General features: G+C 43.8%; 1 protein-coding gene across 1 annotated transcript in view; it reads left to right on the top strand.

Annotated features, from left to right (window-relative positions):
- The window catches only part of GRIA1 (glutamate ionotropic receptor AMPA type subunit 1), a 128967-nt gene that overhangs the window by 61685 nt on the left and 44359 nt on the right, over nt 1–22923 (top strand). Inside the window, exons 3-7 of the mRNA XM_074883658.1 lie at nt 707–946; nt 2384–2568; nt 7418–7471; nt 19020–19181; nt 20345–20512. Of these exons, the coding sequence (XP_074739759.1) occupies nt 707–946; nt 2384–2568; nt 7418–7471; nt 19020–19181; nt 20345–20512 (809 nt within the window). The remainder of the gene's footprint in view (nt 1–706; nt 947–2383; nt 2569–7417; nt 7472–19019; nt 19182–20344; nt 20513–22923) is intronic.

Below are 22923 nucleotides of genomic sequence, written 5' to 3'. Positions count from 1 at the left end.
AATTGCCATGCAGGTGTCCCCAAGTACCAACACACCCCTGGTGTCAGAGGCTTTGATCTCAGTGCCAGCAGCTCATGCCCCAGGACAAACCTCCCTGCAGCTGTGCTATGATTGCACTGTACCTAGGTGAACCATTGCTGAGATGTCCTCTCAGCATGGTCGCAGCTTCTGAGGTCAAACCCATGGTTTCCTCCTGGAGTCATTAGCTGCAAAGGGCTGTGCTGTCATGAAAATGCTTTCCTTCTGCTCCTCGAATGGAGCCCCTTGACTCTGGGGCTGCAATAGCAAGCTCTAACTGCAGCCTTTATTCCCATAATGAAACAGCTGCACAGGCCAGACAGCTGCCATCCCAAGGAAACAGGGCTTGGTGAGCCACCATGCTTTACTGTTGAGGGGTTCCCTTGTTCAGATAACACATTTTAACCCAGAAGCAGCAAAATCTTGAGCAGAGCCCCGGGAATGCTGAATTCACTCTTCTGTGTCACTTCTGGCTATCAAAGGTAAATCAGGTCTGTGGAGATCAAGGGCAGAGCACACTATGGCCACAAGCCCTGTTCTTCACAGGTCGCATTCACCAATCCCCAGGCCTTAGGGAAAATGATCCAGAGAGCCTGCAGCTTATCTCAGGGAAAAGGTGTGTTTGGTGACTTCCCTGAGAAACCTCCTTGTTCTTCTGCCCTCACGACCTTTCTCTCTGCTCCTCCAGTCTGCTCACAGTTCTCCAAGGGCGTCTACGCTATCTTTGGATTTTACGAGAGGAGGACTGTCAACATGCTCACGTCTTTCTGCGGGGCTCTTCATGTCTGCTTCATAACGCCAAGCTTCCCCGTTGAAACATCCAACCAGTTTGTTCTCCAGCTTCGCCCAGAGCTCCAGGATGCCCTCATCAGTGTCATTGAGCACTACAGCTGGCAGAAGTTTGTGTACATTTATGATGCTGACCGGGGTAAGTCACAAGTACATGGGAAGGGTTACCAGGTAATTAAACATAGCGGTCTAGATGAAGTCTTTGCTTCAAGAAGTCCTCTTAGTGTGGGCTGCTGGAGGCTGAGAAGGTGGCTAAAGGAAGGGTCACCCTATGCCTTCCCTGTTCTCGATTCCTTTTCTAAATATCCATTATGGCTGAAGGTGAGCATTGATCTAAATGAAGCGTTAGCCTGACCCAGTATGTCTCTGTTCATAGGTCAGGTCTGAACCCATCCACATGCGGGAAATATTTAATGTGTAAGCAATTTGAGTTTCAAATGGGGAAATTGTTTATACTGAATAGGTCCCATACTGAATAGGTCTGTTGAATTCAAGGCCACCGAGTCCCACGTTTATGAATGTAAACCTACAGCTGCTGAGGTCTCACCTGAGCCCACATTCAGTAGTGATACGTGTGTGTGTGTTTCTGGCAGGTAGCTTGGAAAACTCCAAGTTTCCTGTGTTAGTGTGTTAGGTGTCTATGTAAAATAACAAAAGCCTTTGTTGGGTTCTTGGAAGATATTATCTGACTTTCTAAATCATGAACAGGGCTAGTGAGCTCATTACTCTGTGATTCAGTTTCCCTAGCTCTCAGATGCCTTTAAAGCTCCAGGTTGAGAGGCTGAGAGCAAAATGGACTTGTGGAGGTCATTGCAGAGGTAAGGGTGATTCACAGCTCTGTCCTGGAAGTTATCATTAGCCCTTGCAGGGGCAGGATGACCTTAAGAGACAAGGAGAAGGTATAAAAGCATCCCACCCTGCTTTCTGTTGTCACGAGGCATGAGCACACTGAATATCCAAAAAGGACTGCGGTAGGCAGGATTGTCTAGCAGGACTCCAGAGCAGTGCTGACTATGTGTATCTCCTCTGGAATGCTGTGCATGTAATTTAGGCAAGATCCTTTTAAAAATAATGAAGTTTTCTGATGAGATGCTTCTGAGAGAGACAGGGATGCTGAATATGATTGTGTATTGTGATGGCTGAGGGTGTCCGTAACCCTAGAAGTATACAGCCTAAACAGATCAAAGAGGAGAAGGGAATTATGGCCCAGAGAAATCAAGTGATTTGGGTAGTAACAGGCAAGAAGACAGGGATTACAGCTCTTATCTGAATCCCACAGCAGGGCCTGATCAACGAAACTGATCTGCCGATTACAAAGGAAAACTGGGCCTGGAATCATCCTACTTTCCTGTGCTAGGACAGAAAAAGCAGGAGTCATTAATTCTAGCCCAGCTGTGTTTGGGTTAGACGCTAGACTACTAGCTGCTCTCTGTAGTTCTGCTGCGCTCTTGCGATGCTGTATCCAGCCTGGCTTGAGGCAGCTACGCAGGCTGTCAGAGGGATGTAAAGATGCCTTTGCACAACTAAAGCCTGGTTCTCCCTCTGCTGTCCTCTTCCCCCTCTCTTCCCATCATAGGGTTGTCAGTCCTACAGAAAGTGCTGGACACTGCAGCTGAGAAGAACTGGCAGGTGACGGCTGTCAACATCCTGACGACAACAGAAGAGGGCTACCGCATGCTCTTCCAGGAGCTGGAGAAGAAGAAGGAAAGGCTGGTGGTAGTGGACTGTGAATCTGAGCGGCTGAACATCATCCTTAGCAAGGTTGTGTTGGTGCAGATCTTCTGGGAGGGGTCTTGTATGCCGGATGGGAAGGGTTGTTTTTCCTGGAGAAGTTCTCCCTGTTCTTGTCTAATCCACGTGGCTCTTATTGGATGTGGTGTGTGTGCCAAGCTTGCAGATATTTCTCCATTGTGTTATTGTGGAAACTGTAAAGCCATATAAATACTAGGAGCTGTCATGTATTCGTGCTGAGTGAGCTCTGCTGCTCCATTTTCCCTACTTGTTCGACTCCTCTGCTGAGACCTTTACACCCCCTTACTCCACGACGAGTTTGCTTTGTGCTAATTCCTCCAAGCAGCGTGCACAAGACGTGGCACTTCCTTATTCTGTTGAGTTTTTCTCTGGTTTTCCCACCTCCTGTGAGTTAGGGTGGAGGTGTGAATCTGCCAGACTCCTGGTCCTCCAACCTCCATGTGCTGCACCAAATTCTCACAACCAGTGCCAGCAGGACAGAGATGGAGAAGCTTTATGGTACATCTGTAGTGCCTTCAGGAGCACTGTCTCCAGATCGGGCTAGAGCTCACCATCCTCCCAGGGCATCCACACTGTAGCAGGATCTGATGCTTTCAGCTCCTCTCATGCCTTGCAGTGAGAGAGAAACATTCATTCACAGCCATCTCCTGGCTGTTTTGTCAGCTTATGGCCACAAGGCAGATGGGATATGCAATAGAGGACTCGGCAGCTAGGTTGTGTGTCTCGCCTTACTCATCCTCAACCTAGATAGGTCGCCCACTAGTGCAGACCCAAATTTTCCCCATACTCTTTTCTCTATACCTGCCTTAATGCTTTCCCTAGGTCCCTTCTGTGGACGGGAGACCAATGCAAGCCCGTGGACAGGTCTCAGTCCACACTTGTGTCCCCTCTTCAACGCCAGCCACAGTACATTTCCCTCTCACAACTACAGTCAAGGCTTTCCCCACAGCTGGGAATCTCGTCCCACATGGCTTAGAAAGGGCCCCGCAGTCAGTGCGCTGTGACTCCCGCTATCGTACTTCTCATAACCAGCTCACTCTTACCTCGTGCTTCACACGTCTCCTTGTCTAAGCTACCTGTCATCTCCCGTCTCACACTTCAGCTGCTCGTTGTCTGGGGCAAGGACTGCCATTTCACCAGCTGCACGGCTCAGCAACGAGCACAATCCATCCTGGTTGGATGTCTCTGGGTGCTACTCTATTATATATAATAACGAAGCAGGTAGCAGGTTTTAACCTCAAAGTAAAGGTCATGCTCGTGAAGGAGAGACCAGATTATTCTGGAGGGTAAAGTCTTCTCTCTGACCGTGGAGTAGTTGCAGTTGAACAAGATTTTTGACAGGAACCAGGCAGTGAATTTGCCTTTTCTTCAGGCTTTCCTATAGGGTATATCAGATTTCTAGAGTTAATGAGACTGGGTTTTTTAAGCCTGGTTTTTCTAACAGAAAGTTAAGTTCTGTAGTCAAATACTATCCAGTTTTCCTAATAGGAACAGGAAAATAAGTCTTTCTTTGAAACTTCTTCACATAACTGGAGCAAGAGCTAAACTTAGATATAAGTAAAGCTATTTGCAAGAATACTAAAAATCCAGATCTTGCAATTATTTGTTTTGCAATGCCGTAAAAAACATCCATTCCCAGGGAAAAGAGGGACAATGTTGTGTTTTCCTACATTGAAAGACAGAGCAAATCTAACAGACGTCTATGCCTAGGAGGTAACACTCCTGTTAGGAATAGGGCTGTGAATAACTTTTTCAGACCTGTTTAGTCCATTTTCATCCTCATTTGCCTTCTTGTTCTGAGTCCAAAGAGATTTCTGAGAGCAGAGGTAGTTATCTCAGTGTAAGCAGGGGATGCCAGGTCTTTCACAACATGCAGATGGCCGGAGGGAGTCAAAGACAGTGTTCGGTTCATTATAATGTGAATCTGAGCTGGGACTTAAATTCGGGCTGGCAGCTGGTCTCAGCACCGCACCAGCAACCTCTGCGTGGATGTCACTGCTCCGTTTGTCCGGTCTCTCTGAGTGTCTGAGGTGTTCAAAGAGCTGCCTCAGCCTCTCAGGGACGTTTTAATGCATTTATCTTCTTCCCTGACAAGCCTGTCTCTGTTCTTTGGCGGCTGTGGATTTGTGCTCCCCAGTGAACAAGAAGAGCTGGGGATGGCTGTTTGGCATCAGTCCCTCACACATACATGCTGGTGCTTGCACACACTTTTAATTTCTTCTCCCCACTCTGTACACATAACACAAATAACCACTGCTGATTCCAGCAAGGAAGTCCTCACGTTGTGGAGACTGTAGCTGTAGGGGAGCCAGTGCTCAATGTGTTAATGATATGTGAGAAAATGACCTGATTTCTTTCTTGGAGATTTCTCTGTATCGTGTCTCAAGGGCATGATTTATCTTTGTCGAGGTAACTATCGTTTATGAGCCAGGCCTTGGTTCAGGGCAGGATATCCGCGGGGCTGTGCTGTGTAGCCTTAATGGGATAAGTAAGCGGTGGGTTGTATTCCATCAAAGCCCTGTATTGTTTCTTCCTTGTCTCTCATTAAAATGAATAACTGGAATATCTCCTTTGCCACTGTTTCACTCTGAGAGGATTTCTCTCTAATAGATGTCAAACTGGCCCATTAAGAAGTGGGTAATGAAACCTAGGTGGCCCAAGTGAGCTATCAGCATGCAGCCCAGCACAGCCTCTCACCATGTTCAGGCTAAGTGATAAATGCTATTATAACCTCAGCTTGCTACCGCCGTCCGGACACATTAGGACTGAGCAAGCATTTTAAAATAAATTAAGATCACAAATAACTGTGTAAAACACAGGAAGCAAGCCTCATAATTCAGGTGGATGGGCTGCAAGATTAACAGCTCAGGGAAAGCTGGATGGCAGCCCTCTCTGGTTCATTGACTCCGATACCTAATAAAATAACAAAGGGAGAGTTTGGGCAGAAGAAGCCAATGCCAGCTATTGTTGACACTGGAGAAATGGGGAATTGGATCGTAATTCTTAGACATCCCAGTGCCCCAGAGATGCTCTTTCCTCCCGCAAGGTCTGGGACATACTGCAAAGGTTGGTCTCAGTTGATGAATGGAAGGGGACAAATTGGATCTGGTTTTGCTTCTCAAATATGGCAATGGAAGATACTCAGAATACTGCCCATGATAAGAGTATCTATCTTTATAGCCTTAGGTATGCAGAGCTTTTTTCTGAGGGCTCCAGACTGTTCAGCAGAAGTCATACTGAGGGATTCTGTGTAGAGAACCACAGGGCAGTGAAGCTGGTGGAGCCGACGATAGTTGTGTGAGAAACTGCTACTAAATGAAGCCTGTATTGAAGTCAATTGCCACCCCCACGTTAATGCTGGGAACCAGATGAGTTTTAATGTGCATACAAGAGCTCTTCATCAGAGAAAGGCTAAGGCAGATGAACCAGTTGCACAGAGCAAGTGTCAACTCATTTATAATCCATTTGGAAATCCCTAAATGGCTGCTCATGATAATCTGGGAGTTCTGTCCCATCAGGAAGATCAGTCTGCACATGCCCTCTTCTAATGCTTCTCAAAACACCTGCTACTAGCCTGGTATCAGAGAGTAGGCCTGGGTAGACTGATCCTGGTTGAATCCACAATGGCAGTCATTTTATTATCATTCTGGCTGTGAGGATCTTTCTGGCCTCACTACTGTTTGTGCAGATTTTGCCCGAGTGTTGTCAATGCAGACAGTAATTCACTATCAATTCATACAACAATGGAAATAAGAGGTAGTGTTGCCAGCAAAGAAACCTTATGGAAGCAACACAGTTCTCTTAGAAACTGGCAATTCTTGTGTTTTTACAGGTTCTGAGGGCATGTTGGTTTGGGCTTTTTTTTTTTCACTGTTGTCTTTCTGTGTGTGGATTGGCTCAAATGCAGATGGTATCTGGCTGTGGTAACCTGGTAAGAATTTAACAGTGCTGCTGGAAATCAATGGACAGGAATCTCAGTGGAAACATGGAGTCAACAAGAATAATGTGATTTTTTAGCTGTATTCTTTCTGTATTTTTTTAAATCAAAGGAGAATAAAGCAGTTAGGGACCATCTGATCAATGACTGTCTCCCATAATCACAGGCAAGCCTGCAACAAGTGGTGTCTTTCTACTAAGACAAGAGAAACTTTTCCAGCTAACATAGGAACTTTCAAATGTTACAGAACTGTAAGCATTTGTGTTGGTAAGAGAATAAAAACCTAACTCTGTAGAAATCAGGGAGAAAAAAGTAAGTGGCAAAGAGCATATATTGAGACACCATGAATATGAAGATATAAATAAACGCAATGAACATGCAAGGGGAATCCTGTGGTTTGAAGCAGTGCATGAAAGGAGAAAAACTGCCCTATAGTCTAAACCTCCTCACACCTAACCCAGGTAGATGTCTGCAGCAGCGTTCCTGGCTCGGAGAATGTGCCAAATAGCTCTCTAGTCTTGCTTGATGTTTCAGCCACATTCACAGGACAAATGGACCTCAGCTCCCTACTTTGTTCCTTTAGTGTCTAAAATAAAAATCTTGTTTAATCTTTTAAAAAAAGAAACACAGTTTTTTTTGCCCCTGAACCCATACGAGACAGGTTGGTTTAGGTAGTTTTCTCTCCCTTCCTGTGGAATCTGCTTGGGGATATTGTCCTGTCTAATTTCATACTTACTGCTCAAATATAATGTGTGAAAGCTCTGTCCTTCCTCTAACAAGATTGTGAACATCTCTTTTGCTGTGTCTTCCTGTCCACAACTGAACAGTCTCATTGGGGAAAAATGGTGGGGAGGAAGGGCAGATAAATGAAGCTCTTCTTTAGTTAGTCTCTGCTAAATATCCTTGGTTTTCATCTTGCAGATCATCAAGCTCGAAAAAAATGGGAATGGGTACCACTACATTCTGGCAAATTTGGTGAGTTGCCCTCATTGGCGTTTTTTGTTTTTTGTTTTTTTTTTTTTTGCTATCTCGTATTTTGTAAAGCACTATATTTATAGTTACTGAGCTGGACATCTTTTTTCTCATTCACCTTTTGGGTGAAAAAAAATACCAAAGTCCTTTCAGTGTTCTCCTCGTGGGGTTATAACTAGTTTTAACCCCATTTCAGTTATGTGTCCCCCAGGTGAAGTGTTTCACAGCCATCCTGAGAGCCCCACTAAGGGCAGACTTATTAATGACGATGCACCAAGATCCCTCTGACCTTTCAGTAAAAATAAAATATGTGCCTATTCTGCAACTTGGTGCTAAATCAGATTTGACTGTCATGGCTCTAAGGAATTAATTTGATGTAAAGATTGCAGAAAGGAATCTGCCTTTAATGCAGGGAGTCGCTGCCTGAGGACAGAGCAGTATTGGGCAGCAGCAGGGCCATCGTTCTGGAGCAATATGCTGTCCTCTCCTAGGAGGCTGGAGAATTTCTCTGCCTCGGGAGGTTTGGAAAGGGGTAAGAGAGAGAGGAATAGCCTCAATCCATAGGGCAGCTGGAGGTTCTCCGCAGCAGAGCTCCTACCCTCTCCTCCCCAGGTGTGTCTGTCCACCCAGGGGGATGCTCAGCAGAGGATGGGCTGGTGTCATCAGCCTGGGGCTGGGGCTGCTCCCCCCAGGACCCCTGTGTCCGTGCACTGGAGCCATTCTTCCCTCCCACAGCTGCGTCTGCGAGGCAGCACGTCAGGCCTGGGGTAATTAAACTTTAAACTACCAATTAGTCAAGCAGTTGCTGCCGTTCTCTTTCTCTCAGTCCCAAGATAACTCTGTAATTTACAAGACAAAAATGGCCACATAATTACCCCGCAATGCCCTGATACTGACCCTGCACTCCGCGCTGGGCGCCTACCATGTAATTACAAAGTTAAAAATGTTACGTTGTGCAGGGGGAGACATGCAAACTATAGAGCAGCCAATAACTTTGGTTGCTAATTTTAAAAAAATTATTATTTTCTGTAACCCAGGTCCCGGTCCTCAGATGTTTATGAAAGTCCCTTCATTAAAGTTAAGCAGGGAAGCTATCTGGAGTAGATGAGTGTGGGTGTCTGTGTGCTTTTATGTATACCCATGCCGCGGGCTAAATGAGAATGATATCACCTCTTCTCTCTGTACAGTTTCATAAGGATAACTACATTAAAGGCATGAGGTGGTCTAAGACTCAGGTGTTGGAGTTTTGAAGGACGTTTCCCTCTGTCTTATGATACAACAGTCTCCCACTTTCAGCCTGAGAAAGCACACTTTTCCTACCTTTGTTTTCTTAGCCTTTGCACAAATGCTGAGAGGACAGAGCTGGCTTGAAGAGGCTGCATACTCAGCCAACATAGGTTATAAATAATTAACTCAGAGCAAAAGGCTTTTCATTTCCTCAGCCCCTCTGCAGGGAGATTCTGCTTCACAGTTGCAGCTCAGTGGAGGGTGCTTTGGGTCCCTGGGACCCGCACAGTGTGACAGGACCACCAGAATCCACTATTACTAGCTGTGCTTTTCAAGTAGCTTTGATTTGGGGGGAGAAGAAGAAGAGTGAAAGGAATTCAAGCTCTTCCCTTTGGTCTTTCCTGCTTCTCAAAACCTAGCATTGTACAACAGCCAAACTACAGAGAGGAATATTTAAAAAAAAAAGAGTAGGGGATAACCAGACAACATGGGAAAACTATTTTAAAAAAAGTCTGGCACTCCTCAAGATTAAGAAGGCCCTTTCCAGGGCAGGACAAACTTTGTGATTCTGCCGTGCGCACGGACAGGTTCAGGCACCAGAAGCCAGATTGGTTTCTGTGATGTGCTGCATCCACACGAGAGCTACTCGCTGATCGGTTCAGCAAGGAGAATGGCGAAAAGACTGAGAAGATCCCATGTTCCTGAGACCATATGGCAGTGAGGAAGGACGGCAAGCCTCCCTGTGTGGGGATGGCTGGGGATGTTATAAGAGATTGGCAGAATGTGAGAAGTCAGCGTCTGTCAGGGTTAAACCATAGTGTGGATGCTCTGACCTGAGAGATCACAGTAGATTTTACCCTCTCCTAAGGACATCTCATTGCTGGATTAGAGCCTTCAGAGGGTGTAACATGCTGTAATTTATTCTTACTGACTCATAGCGGATAGACCTTAAACACCCCATATTTTCCCCTGTAGACAAGTCCTAAGATGACAGGACGTGCATTGCCCACACACACACACATACCCTCATGTGCACACCCGCACGCCTAGAAAACAGCCCGATTTTGTGGAAGTGGCTCATTTTGGAGTACTGGGTCATAAGAGAGTAAATTAAGAACTCAAAACTGCAAGTGCCTGAACATTTCCAAATGAGTTATTTTTTGTCCCTTGTGCTGATTGATGAAGTCCTGATTTTAGGACTCTCATCCTATATGAAGACAAGGCTCCCAGCCCTGGCTGGGACAGGCTCTGCCTTATACAAGTCAAGTGAGTCCTCAGCTGGTTCGTAGCCACCAAGTTACCTGCACCACCTGGAGCAAGGGGATGAGTTTTCAATACCTGCCTTTTGCAACACTGCCTAACCTTCTTGGGCCCTTTCCCATGGGGAAACAGTTATGGAAATGACACACTGGAAGCAAAAACTGGGAAATATTTATGGATAACCCCACTGAAATTCTTATTTTTGGCTATATGCTTGTTCAGAGCTATATTCAGCTAAAAAACAAGCAGCAGCATACTGCTGCCCAGTTACAGCAGCTCCAAACTGGTGTTACATCAGGAATGCAGAACAAGTGAGTTTGCAAGGCAGTGCGCAGGCTGAATAAGGCCTACAAAAATCATCCATGGGCACATTTTGAACACAGAGAAATTCCCTGTCTGGTCACAGACAATTCATGAACAAAGAGGAACTAGCTTGCATTAATCACTGCTTGTTTGCCCAGCGGTTGCTGTCGGGTGAGCTGTAGTAAAGCACCAAGCAGAATCTGACAAGTAGCAGCAAATGAAAGCTAGTGTTTCCTAGCAGGAACAGCTTGCTTTTTTAGTGAAATTGCTGTTGCCAAGGTGAGACAATATTTCTGCGTTCACAAACAAAATGAAACCATTCTGCACCTTAGGCCATGGGCAAATATCCTTCTCCAAATCTGCTATGCCTATTAAAGACACAACCTGTCTTTTCTGCTCAGCCCTGCCCGTCCCACAAAGGTCTGTCTGCAACATCACTGCCAGGGGAAAGGTTCCTGTGGGCATCCCTGCCTCTCCTTGAGGCAAATTTGGCACCATCTGTAGCTTTTGCAAACTCATGAAAACGTGATCCCTTGACCAGTACCCATTAGAGTTACCCCAATTGGCTTTTACCAGCTGCCAGCCTGGATATTTGTCAGGTGTACTGGCACTGGGGGGGTTACAATCATATCTCTCCCTCTCTCTGTCTCTCTATTTTTCTTTTTGGAACTCAAAGAGGTCTGGCAATTTTAAGAAGTGTTTGTTTTTGTGAGTCTTATTTTTCTAAGCTTTGTTCTCAGTCTTTGAGAGCATCAGTCTAGCAACCACAAAGAGAAAAAATACAGTCAATACTATCAGAGGAACAAGCTTAGAAACTTCTGGGATTCCTTTCTTTTGATGTAACAAGTTTTTTCCCCATAACCTTGGCTTCATGTAGCTGTTTGTCCTACACCAGGGATGTAGGCTGACTACTGTCAGTAGTGGGAGAACATCAGCTCTCTTGGGCACAGGAAAATCTTTATCTTAAAATAAGTCACATTCGTGTGACCTGTCTTTAAAAGAAAACTGTGAAAGACAGCTGCCACATACAGTGTTTTAGCCTTTTTTTCTTTCCTGGTGCATTAGTCCAGGTTGTTCTTCTAGCAAATGCTTTCATTTGAAGTTGAATAAATAAGTGTATGAGATTGCTGATGCTCAGGGTAGCAGGGAAAGGTAAAGATAAAACAGAGTTGATTAGCAGAGTTAAGCATTTTTTCCTGTGCCATTTTCCATCAGCATCTGTCAGTGCTGAGTTAGGACACGGACAGAGTTTCACTTTGCAAGTGGTTGTGGTAGGTTTGGAGGTTACCAGCACAGCAGCTTTGCCAGCAGAGTGGCTTGTGCAGGAGTCAGGCAAAATGTGCTGGTTTGATTCAGTTCACTTGTAGTTTAAATAGGGCCTCTTTGACTTTTTCCCCCCAAAAATGGAAGGGAGAACTTCTACACTACAAGGGGTGAGATACAGTGACCTGAGACCAACAGCTGGTGCAGACAGCCAAGAAGGGGTACCCTCCTGAATTGGCTGTTGAAATGGATGTCCACACCCCTGGGGAGCAAAGTTCCCCCAGCACAGGGCAGAAATCAGCTCCCCTAAAGCAATGTAGCATGTGTCCATCCTGCAGCATGTGCTGGGGCTGCGTGGGGAGGGTCTGCTGTGCTCATACTGGGTCCGAGCCTGGTGCAAGAAGCTGGTATTTGCCACAGCACAAGTGTGACATGCCGATGGCTCCGCTTCCTGCACTGAGCCCCTGATTCAGCTTGCCTGGAGCTAAAATGTTGCGGTTCTCAGTCCCCCATCATCTTGAAAGCTGCCATGTTTATTTTAATCACCCTCAGTTCTCAATGCTGTCTCCTGCTCCCTGAAGTATTGCTGACTGAAGGTACAAACAAGGTCAGCAATACTCAGGTTTGCATCACTAGCTGATGGGAATCTCTCTTTTGTAGGGGTTTCCAAAAGGATGTGTACAGCATCACCTTATTGTCCTAGTAAGATCTCAGGATGCCTGGTCTTGCAAAAATCATATTTTTATGTTGGAAAGAGATGTCCTAAGTTATTTTTAGGTTTCTAAAATTATGTCCGTTAGACCTTTCCTCTTTCTGAGAGGTTGGCGCAAGTAGGCTCATGAGAAGAGACTTGGTTTTCCAGGCAGAGGAAGACAATACAATATATCAGTGAAATTTCTGAGGTCTGCATTTCACTTCCAAACAGATTTTCTATCCTGATTCAAAGGTTATCAAGCAGAAGAAACCCTTATAACATTATCACATCTGAATTACTGATAGTAAAAGACACAGCAGTGCCCTGAATTAATTTTTGCTTGAATTAGAGTGTCTCATGTAAAAGAAAATCATCTGGTTTTGATACAAAAATTGCCCACATGGCAGAATATGAACTGCAGCCTTGGAAGGATTTTTGCAGTAGCTAATGAGGGCTCAAAAGCATGAGTGACTTACTGTGGCTTAAAAAAATCACTGTGCATCAGGTGAATAACTGACAGATTATATTACAGCCTTTGGAAGGAAAAATGTGTTTGCTTAAATCTCAGCAAAAGAGTGTTAAACTAACAGGTTTCCTCAGCCATTTGCAGCCTCCTAATCCATTACCCTGGCTCAACTGACAAGGGGTGACGTGTAAATCCCTAGCATCTTCCTCATGGTGACTTCATCGGTGCTTTTTTCTTGTCAAAACTTGCCTAGCTTCAGCATCCTCCATCAGATTTATGCTTCTGTTTGCTAGACCAAATATTCCATTACTGCTGTTTTGGTCCTTGTAAACTGTGATCAGGTCGTCCCTTAATCATATCTTTGATTGAAGTCCTGGCATCTGTCACTACACGGCATGTTTCCCAAACCTTTAAATCAGTTTCTGCTCTGAAAGCTCTCTAAAGCACAAACATCCACCTAGAGCATCTGTCCCTCTGTCTGGACTGAGCTTTCCAACAAGATGTGTATGATCATTTATATCCAGAATGTGCTGCAGCAGCAGGATAGGGCTGGTATAAATAGTATCACAAAGAAAATCTGTAGAGCAGTACCAAAGAAAAGTTACTGGTCGTCTCCAGCCCGTGTCCTTGAAGTCTGGATTCTCACTTGACTTGGTTTGCTTTGCATCGATAGACCAGGACAAAACAGACTCATCAAACTGCAGGATTGGGACACTGTCTCATAGTGCCCCCTCCTCCTATCTTTCATTTTCTTTCCTTCTCACTTACTCCTATGGTGCAAAGAGGACTCACATGTTTTGCTGCCACAATGAAATTTGACACATTAATAATTCTGCAGAAGAGAAGGCCTCTCCTGTTGGAAGGCATGCTGGAACAACACTTGAGCAGATGGGCTCTTTTTTGATGTACCCTCCTTATTAATACAAAGTGATGGGAGTGAGGAATGATTCTTCACTGGAGAATTCAAGCTCAAAGATAATTTGGTATATTAGGGATGCTCCGTCTGGAAACACTCAACTTCTTGCTCCCTGCAGAAAGACACCAGCTTACCTTGGAGTGACAGGAGACACTTCACATTCTCTCAGCTGATCTACAGCCATTCAGAAGCAATTGTTTTGCTTTGCAAAGTTTCTTATAATCATAAGATCTTCTAGGAGGAAGCAGTCTGGCATTGCAAGCCATACATGGATAGCATCTAAAGAGACCTGGGCCAGTTTTCCAATGCTGCCACAGGTTTCTATGGCACCCACCCAAGCTCAGGGTGAATTGCTTAAATGCTTTTTGTTCAAAAAGGAATATTTCAGTGTGCAACTTGTTAAAAAACAAACAAACAAAAAAAAAACAACAAAAAAAACCAAACAAACAAACAAACAAAAAAAAAACAAAAACAAAACACCAATCCAGCTTCTTCATCCCAGATAGAAAGGGAATAAAAAACCCTAACACTCATTCCTGGGGTGAGGGGACTGTGTTAGATTAGGTTCAGTCAACAAGCCTCCTCCAAGCAATTCAAGAGAAAAGGACATTTTCCATCTCATTCAAAGATGAGCTTTGCCAGTCTCAGGGAGATCTGGAGGCATCAGAAGTTGCAGAAGGAGGAGAGAAAACAACAGTGTTTATCAGAAATGTGGCAGTCTTCAAGGAGACTCTCTAATGTCCTTTCTCTCAGAAAAAGCCGAGACTTGGAGCAAAGGCATAGAGATTTTAAGCTGTGCTGCAGCTGGGCTGTGGGGAGGTTTATAAGATGACGAGCTGCAGCCTGCCCAGAGCTCAGCCCTTCCTGCCTGTTACCGCAGCTTCAAAGGCAAGATTATACTGCAGGAGGCATCCTGCAGGGAAAGTGCCAGCAGTTAATACCAATTTAGTGAAATACAGAGAGAATTTGAAGGTGTGGGGAAATGGCCAGCTGTCTGTTGATGTCTTGGTACGGAGGTGAGGCTGCTGCTGTCTGTGGCATTCCTGTGAGCTGGGATGATGTCCCAGAAGGAGCAGTGTCACCCAGTGTCCTCAGTGTGCGGAGAGAAGGCAGAAGTTCAGGATGGTGAGGCAGTGAAATACAAGAGTGAAAGGAGAGATGCAGGGAAATAAGTGGTGCTGGCAGATTTGAGGAGGGTCATGCATGAAGGAACGAGGCTTTCCCTACGCCATCTGACAGCCGTCTGCACTGCCCACTCAATGTCTTGACTCCTCATGGTGTTCAGGGTATAAATAAGGAGCTGGCTCATTTCTGGGGGACTTTCTTTGAAAGGCAGATCCTTCGTGGACCAGTTAATCAAGATGGATTCATGAGGCCCTTTTCAAGTCATCAGTCTTCCTGCATTATGCATTTCCTTTGATGACTGAGCCCACAAGCAGTGGAGAGGAATATAAATGTGTGACTTGCTGACACCTCTCCCAGCAACTAAGGCAGCGAATGGGACAGTAAAACAACCTTTGGCTGAAAAATGTTTGTAGTTTAAGAACAGCATAAAGAACAGATGCAGCAAGGAAAACACAATGAGGAAAAAACCCTTCCCAGTACCGTTTTGTTTTCTATTTGGAGGCATGAAGGTCTGTAACAGCTGCCCATATTATTTACTAGCAGCAGGATTTCTGCATGTAATCACTTTGTGAGGCTCATTAATGCAGAGAGAAGAGCCCGTGGTATGGGCTAAAGAGCAAGTTTCCTCCTTTGAACTGAGCCTGGCTGTTGCTCGAACTGTGTGCTGCAGATGCTGTGAGTCAGAGCAGGCGTGGAGGAGGGAGGCTGTCTCAGCCCATCAGTGCGGATGGGTCCAGATTTTTATGGTTTATTGTCAGCCTGCTAATTCGATGGCATTCAGAGAAAGCCAGGCATTTTTCAGGCATACGCAAGGCAGGAGGCCGTATTCTCTGGTTTGCTGAGATGATTTTGCAAAGTGAATTTAAATCGAAGGGACAGCTAATCCTGCTGTAGGGCAGGGGGTGGGCTGGCTGATGTGATGTCCCTTCCAGCCTGGTTTTGATGGTTCCCAGAGAACTGTGCAGGCAGAAGAGTTGTCTCCCCCAGAGTACCTACATCCTGGGCAGTGACCCTGTCTGGGGCCCTGGGGAGCTCCGTGTAGCCTCTGGATCCTGCTCTGCTTGCGTTGCCAGGCGTGCTGGCACGGTGCATGGGCTGGAGCGTGAGTTCCTGTATTCCTTTTCTTCCTCCCCAGGGCACTGGCAGTGCTGCCTGGAGAGGGGAAGCCAGATACCTGCGTGTCCAACAGATACGTCCCAAATGGTTCAGGTCTAAAGAGCCTGAAGAAAGTCACATACCACCAGATTCCAGGGGCTCAGCTCATTTCCCTCAACAGCCCACTGCGCTCCAGATGTGGCTGCAAAGTGAGCTTTCTCTAGTATTCACTGGCAAATATTTGAAATGGTTTTGGCCACTGAGGTGCCATGGAGTACATCGTTCCAGCACTGTTCACTTCTTCCTGTACTTGATTGGATGACAAAGGGAAGCATTTCTGTGCTCGTTCTTTCAGAAACTGATTGACACTAAGCATATTGCTGCAAAAGCATGTCTGCTGCCCCTCAGTAGTGGGTTGCAGTCTTTTCTTAGTCATTTTTTTAAAATTTATTTTCTATTTTCCAAATAACACCAATTGAAAACTAAATAAAAGGTCCCCCTTTTTTTTAACAACATGGGGCTATAGTTAGTACAAGGTGACAGATGATTGATGACTTCTCTACTTGCGAATATTGTAATTCTCCTGTTTTCCTGTTTCCTACAAGCACTGACTGATACTCCAGAAAGACAGATAAACATATTTAATTCCTGATGCCATTTTGTCAACAGAAACATTTTCAAGAGACAGTTTGCATAATATTTGATACATTCTTGTTTATAGCCAGCAAGAATTCACCTCCTCAGGGAATTATTTTCTAAAATATTTGCCCTCTAATATTCCCAGTTCATTGGTTGTCATGTCACCCAGACCTGCTCTTGAGCAGTTTTCAGTGGTGCAGTGATTAAAATGACTTTGTAATTAAGACTGTTCCTATACTGACCTTGTACTGAGGCATGTGAAGGAGGGATAACAGGTGAAACCAGTTATTTCAGCAGTTGATAACAGTTGAAATGCAGACATATTCAAGGTTAATGATGTTCTCTATGGTCCCAGCTGCCTTAAACAATTGCAAAATCTTCAGAAGTCTCCATACTTTTTAAAGGACCTGAATTTTGTCAAAAATCAGTGAGGAAAAATTAGTACAATCTTCAGGAAGAAACAGTTCCTTTTGTCTATTCAGATTATTTTAAAATTTTATATAAGGTGAATCCCAGTGCTTCAGTTTCGGAATGGTTTGGGGAAAACAGTGAAAGACAGTGTTTTCAACTGCTGCTGTCTCGTCACTGGTGTCATAATCTTTCTTTTGACTTTTCCTACTTAAATCTGCTTGTTGAGGGGGCTAAAGACACCAGACCTCTTACTCATACTCTGTTGTGAACTTGGACTTTTCTTTTTGCCTTTGTAGGCCTTCCAAGGAGGAGCTGGTGGCACAAACTTCAAGTTTCTGTGTGGTAGTTGCTTTTGACAGATCTTTTCCCCCTGAGTATCTCCCAGGAGCAAAATGTCAGTGTAATTTGGTCCTAGCCATGAATAACCAGTTGGCAACCTGCAAGGTCCCTCTTACAGAACCTTAGGAGCTCTGCGTGTCAAAAAACACTTGGCCTGAAATGCATTAAGATGTCAGGGACAATTATCCTGCTGCATTTCCTATTCATTAATCACAGCTCTGGCTTTCTGAAACCCCTACGCTAGCAATTACAAACAAGATTGATGTAGGTTTAACCAGCATTCTGAGGAATACGTATACAAAATATCACTTTTTTTTTTTTAAACCTAAATCACTGCACCTTGAAGCAAAACAAATCATCTATTTAGAGCATCTGTACACCTATATCCAATCCTCAACCTTCTAAGTGAATGCCAAATTGCTTATAAAAAGCCGGAAGAAAAAGTGTGAAAGTCTTTAAAGACATTTTTGAGTCACTCCCTCAGTCTGATGCTGATGTCAGAGGGCAATTTAGTCTTCTCCTTGCAAGCTGTCTGTTCCCAAAGCAGGTTTCTATCTAATGGCTTGATCCTGACCTTGAAGCTAATAAGCTAATTAGTTCCCCCAGCCTGTGCACAGAGAGCACCATTTTAGGAACCTGACCAGTGTCTCATGGGAATAATGTCACTTGGCTTTTTTAACTGACACTATCATCATATGTTTGAGAGCAAGCAGGGGAGAGGAACCCAGTGGTAGACTGAGAAGGTGTCTGCAGAGAACATGTACCAGCAGTACATGGTGGAGGGCAGAGAGATAGCAGAGCTCAAACAAGCTCTTCTGTTGCCCAAGTGATTGCATTGTGCATAGTCCCCTTGTTCATTTTCCCTCATGCATTAGGGTTGCTAATGGTACTAGGGAAAGTAATTGACTACATCTCTTGTGCTTATATTCCCAAAGAAAAAACACCAAACTTTAGTCTTTCCCACACACAGCAGCCCAAGCAGGAAAGCAGAGTCTCTCTTCAAGCAGCTGTTTTGTGCAAGGAGACACAGCAAACAGTTTTGCATAACAGCAGTGCTGAAGAGATAGGATCAAAGCTGGGAGACCAAAACATGACCTCTCCTCCATATGGCTTGCAGTGTATCTCGCCTCTGACTCAACGGGAGTGACTAATTCTACAATGCCACCCCGATTCACATGTGTATTTGTCCACTTGTGTTCATTACATGCAGTGGGCAAGAGGTAGGGAAGAACAATAAAGAAATGAAAGAAATGTATTTCATTAGTAAGCTGAAGTCCAAAAACATACTCTTTTTTCCTCCCAAATTAGCAAATCGTATAAGATGGCTTTTCTAATAGGCAGACTCCTTTGACAAGCTGACCAACCACTTCTTGATCTGCTGAAAGTTCATTGTTCAAGATTTGTTTTTCCTTACAAATTGTGACTTGAAAGGAAGTAGCCTCTCCATTGATGACTGAATGCATAAAAGTTAGAGCTGGGTGAACAATTCTTTCTAATGCATTTAGAGAATTTCGTTATTTTCATCCAATGTTATTTGGGATATATTTTTCTGTTATTCTGCTAGCTTTCTTGCAAGTGAATTATTAATATGACTATTTGTCTCCTTGGGTGGAAACTGCAGGATACGTCCAGCTGAGAGCCTGTGAGAAAGGCAAGTTCACCATGTGGTTGTGTTGTCTCTCTTGACTTGGACCTTACCTTACAGAGGGAAAAGATTTGTCCTAAGCTGGTTGCCATAGATAGGCAGGATTCTTCTTACCCACCCAGAGATGTGTTCCTCTGATGAGCTTCCCCTGTTTCTCTCCTGTACTAGGGATTCATGGATATTGACCTGACCAAATTCAAGGAGAGCGGAGCCAATGTAACTGGCTTCCAGTTGGTGAATTACACGGATGCTGTTCCTGCCAGGATCATGCAGCAGTGGAGGAATAATGATGCTAGGGAGCATCCTCGTGTGGACTGGAAGAGGCCAAAGGCAAGTGGTATAAAAAACCATTTAATTTAGGGTCCATCTGGCTCATTTCAAGTTGTGCTCACCTCTTTGTGACTGCACAGGGCTCTTTAATCTCACTCTGAAAACCTGCCACTTAATATAATGATGAACATTGTCTGTTCCAGGTGCTTCAACAATGTCTAAATTTTACTAGGCAGGAGTTGCTGCCTGCTAAGAAATACACAAGTTAGTGTATTCACACAGTCTCTCAGTTTTTACCCTCTTCAAAGCCAAGGATTAAACATCTCATACTGTTCAGTATATAAAAAAGAAAAAGCCTTATTAACTCCTTAACCTTTGACTTGTTTAGTACATATCCAGTGATAATAAAGTCTTTCTAGATGTTCTTTCTGAGCATTTCAAATCAGTGTGTACAGCAGAGGGGAAATATATTTTAATTCCTAACACAGAAGACCCTGAAGCCGTCAAGGGGTGGAGAGGGGGGGAGGTTGGTTTTTTTTCTATCTGACATTTGAAAACAAATACACTTGTGACAAACACTCAGCAATAGAAATGTCAACGTTGGAAGTATTAGTTTGAAAAAGTTGCAAACAAATAAATCAGTAGGTGATTGTAGGAAAAGGAATTAACGCCTTTCACCATTCATGCTGGTATTTTACTCTAGTTTCTGTACAAGTTTGTGCTTGAATAAACTCATCTTTTGCAGATCTTTTGTGCATTGAAGTAGAGTTTTCTGGCCTCCACCTGTGACCAGAAAGGGTCATTTGTTATTTGATTTTGCATATCTCACATGTACACTGTATAACATATTCCTTAAAAGTTCAGGTTAATGATTCTGATTAAACAGAAAGACTTAGGTAACAGGTGAATGTCTTTTAAGGCCGAGTCCTCTTCAGGGAGTTCCATCTGAAGGAAGCTGGGCTAGAAGAGCGAAAGGAAAAGCAGAGCCATCCTTAGCTCTGCATCAGGAGCTTCTCCTTCACTCTCTCATCCTCTGGGAGAGAAGACACCAACTTTCATGAGTCAACAGGACAGTAGTGATTACAGGGAGAAAGAGGACTTCATAGATGGAAGGATGAAAATAGGGCAACGCGTCTGAAAAGTTGCCATGAGGTGAACCTGTGTAGCATGCCCAAGGTCAGCTCACCCTAACAGGCAACATACTACTCCTCTTCTCTTTCTAGTACACGTCGGCTCTAACATATGATGGGGTCCGAGTGATGGCCGAAGCATTTCAGAACCTGCGGAGGCAGCGGATTGACATCTCCCGTCGGGGCAACGCCGGGGACTGCCTTGCCAACCCTGCCGTGCCCTGGGGACAAGGCATCGACATCCAGAGAGCACTGCAGCAGGTTCGAAACCCAACCAATGTGTGCCCTGCAAGGGCAGCTGAGCATAGCCTGTGGGTGGGGGAAGAGAGGTGATTAGCAGCAGAAACGCTCAAACGACTCGCTCAGGATGAGGAGCTGATCCTTCCAGATTAGAGCCAGGTCTCCTGAAGAGTTCAGGGGTGCATCCAGCAAACTGCTTCTAGTACCACCTGATGTGTCCTTGCCTTCTCTAATTTCTGTTGGAGTTCTGAGATGGAAAAGCCAAAATATTATCCCATAAAATCCTGGGTCCCTATTTTTATCTTCCCCTTCCCAAGAGAGAGACCTGCTCAGACCATATTTTTTTGAAGCTCCTTCAACTTGTTGTGCTTCGGCTTCAGCTCCAGACTGTTAATGAAGCCTGAAACCGTGTGAATTTTGCCTTATGTGTTGACTGTCATCAAAATGTTATCAAAGCCCAGATTATAGCTTGTTTCATACTGTGAGGATTCGTAAAAGTCTTAATAACTGCCATTTAGATATCTGATAATCTTGCTTTTTCATCCTGCATAAAACTAGATTTTCAGATAAACAAAAATACTACATGAAACTTACAGAGGGAGAGAAAAACAATACGCTTTTATCAAAGACTTAGAAATGTAGAATCATTTAAAATTTCATTAAATTTCAAGACTAACAGTCATTTCTAGCATTTGTCTTTTCTCAGACAAAAATAGATGGATCCTTTGCAAATACTTCTAGTTCAGTATTATCCAAATATAGCTTATCCCATCTTCTTTCCTTAACTGTGAGAAGGCAGGAAGAACAAAGTTAATTTGGTTAACTTGCATCATATGTAAATTTCCCCGAGTATTTTGTTTTGATTTGGTTTTGGCTTATTAGTAAACAACAATTCCTTTAAAACCAAACCTTGCATCTGATTTTATTGCCTGGATTCAATTTGTTCCCAAGCCTGTCATTGACTTTGTGTATGACCTTGGGCAAATCACTGTCATAGCTTCTCCAAACCCTTATAATAAAATCAGCCTCCTTGATGCATTAGGGAGATCGGTTACCTAATAAACAAGAAATACTTGGAAGTCTTCTGATGAGCAGTGAGTTCTCAAGCATTTTCCTTTATTCAATTTATGAGAATAGGATATCAAAATTAGACTTGGCTAGAACATACAATTTTGTGTGTGTTGGAAAATCTCTGAAGTTTCCTCATCTCTTCACTAAAACAATTTTAAAACTCTTAGTTTTTCAACTGTAGTGATTTTGGGCAAAGAACATGAAGAGCTATTTGCAAACATTGTTTCTTTACCTTTGAAAAACTGCAGTTTTCGAAAGATTTGACCAGTTCAGTTGTGATGGTCAAAATAAAAGGTTCTGAAACATGCAAGGGAAGAAGTCTCCTAGGAAAATTTTAGCTATGAATTGAATAATCATCTAGCATTTAGTATTGTAGCAAGAAAGAGGCAGATGGAAATAGAACTTATCATTAGATTGAAGGTTTGAGTTATCCTTTCTGTAAAGATTCACAATTAGGGCAATTCTTAGAGCTATTCACAGTGTGCTTTCTCTTTACCTCCCATTTGCTAATGCCTAAAATTTTATAAGCTGTTTAAAAACAAAAAATTTCTCTACTTATTTCTACTCAAATGTCTGGAATAAGCTTCCAAATTGCCTTATTTCTGTTTAGTGTAGGAAGGAGTCATGGATGGCAGGATCAAAGATGAAAAGTAATTTGAAACATTCTGCAATTTTTCAGAAACAAGTGTAACATGTTTCAGGATGATGTATGCTTTTATTAAAGAGAATTACTTTTTTTCCAGGAAAATGCTCACAAAATATCACTTTAAACCAATATATAGAGGTTTCAGTTGTACTTTGAAAAGATTATGATAATTTTTGACAGATTTTTTTGTTAACATTGTTTGGTTACCACATCTAGTAAGCAGGTAGCTAGTCCCTAACTGCTGACTAACCCTGTAAACCAGAAGACCACAACAGCATCCTTCTCCACCAGCTTTCACAGCAAAAAAACCACATGCCATGACTTATACACAAATGTGGTTAAATGCTCCTTGCCTCCAGCTGACTTTACTGGTGTTTAACACTATTGAAATCAGTCCTCACTATATTTTGTAATGATTCAGGGGATCTCAGAGGGTGTTAAATGATGGAAGAGTTGTGCTGCAGCCTGCAGGATGGATGAGATAGACCCCTTTTGCCATTTCAATGCTACACGGATCTCACAGGATGAAGATTTCATTCATTCAGATAGGAGAAATTGGTGCTGTACACCTGCCTTTTAGTGTGTATAAAGCTACAAAGCACGAGCACCCATGACCTGAGCTTCAGAATCATCCAGGAACTGAAAATAAAACCGAAGGGGAGGCATGAAAAAGCAGGCACAGGAGTGTTTAAGACAATGGTGCTTTTCTAGTGCA

The sequence above is a fragment of the Strix uralensis genome, chromosome 14 (genome assembly GCF_047716275.1).
Source record: "Strix uralensis isolate ZFMK-TIS-50842 chromosome 14, bStrUra1, whole genome shotgun sequence".
Lineage (NCBI taxonomy): Eukaryota > Metazoa > Chordata > Aves > Strigiformes > Strigidae > Strix > Strix uralensis.
The sequence above is the reverse complement of the archived record's forward strand: the minus strand, read 5'-3'. Positions and strand labels throughout refer to the sequence as shown.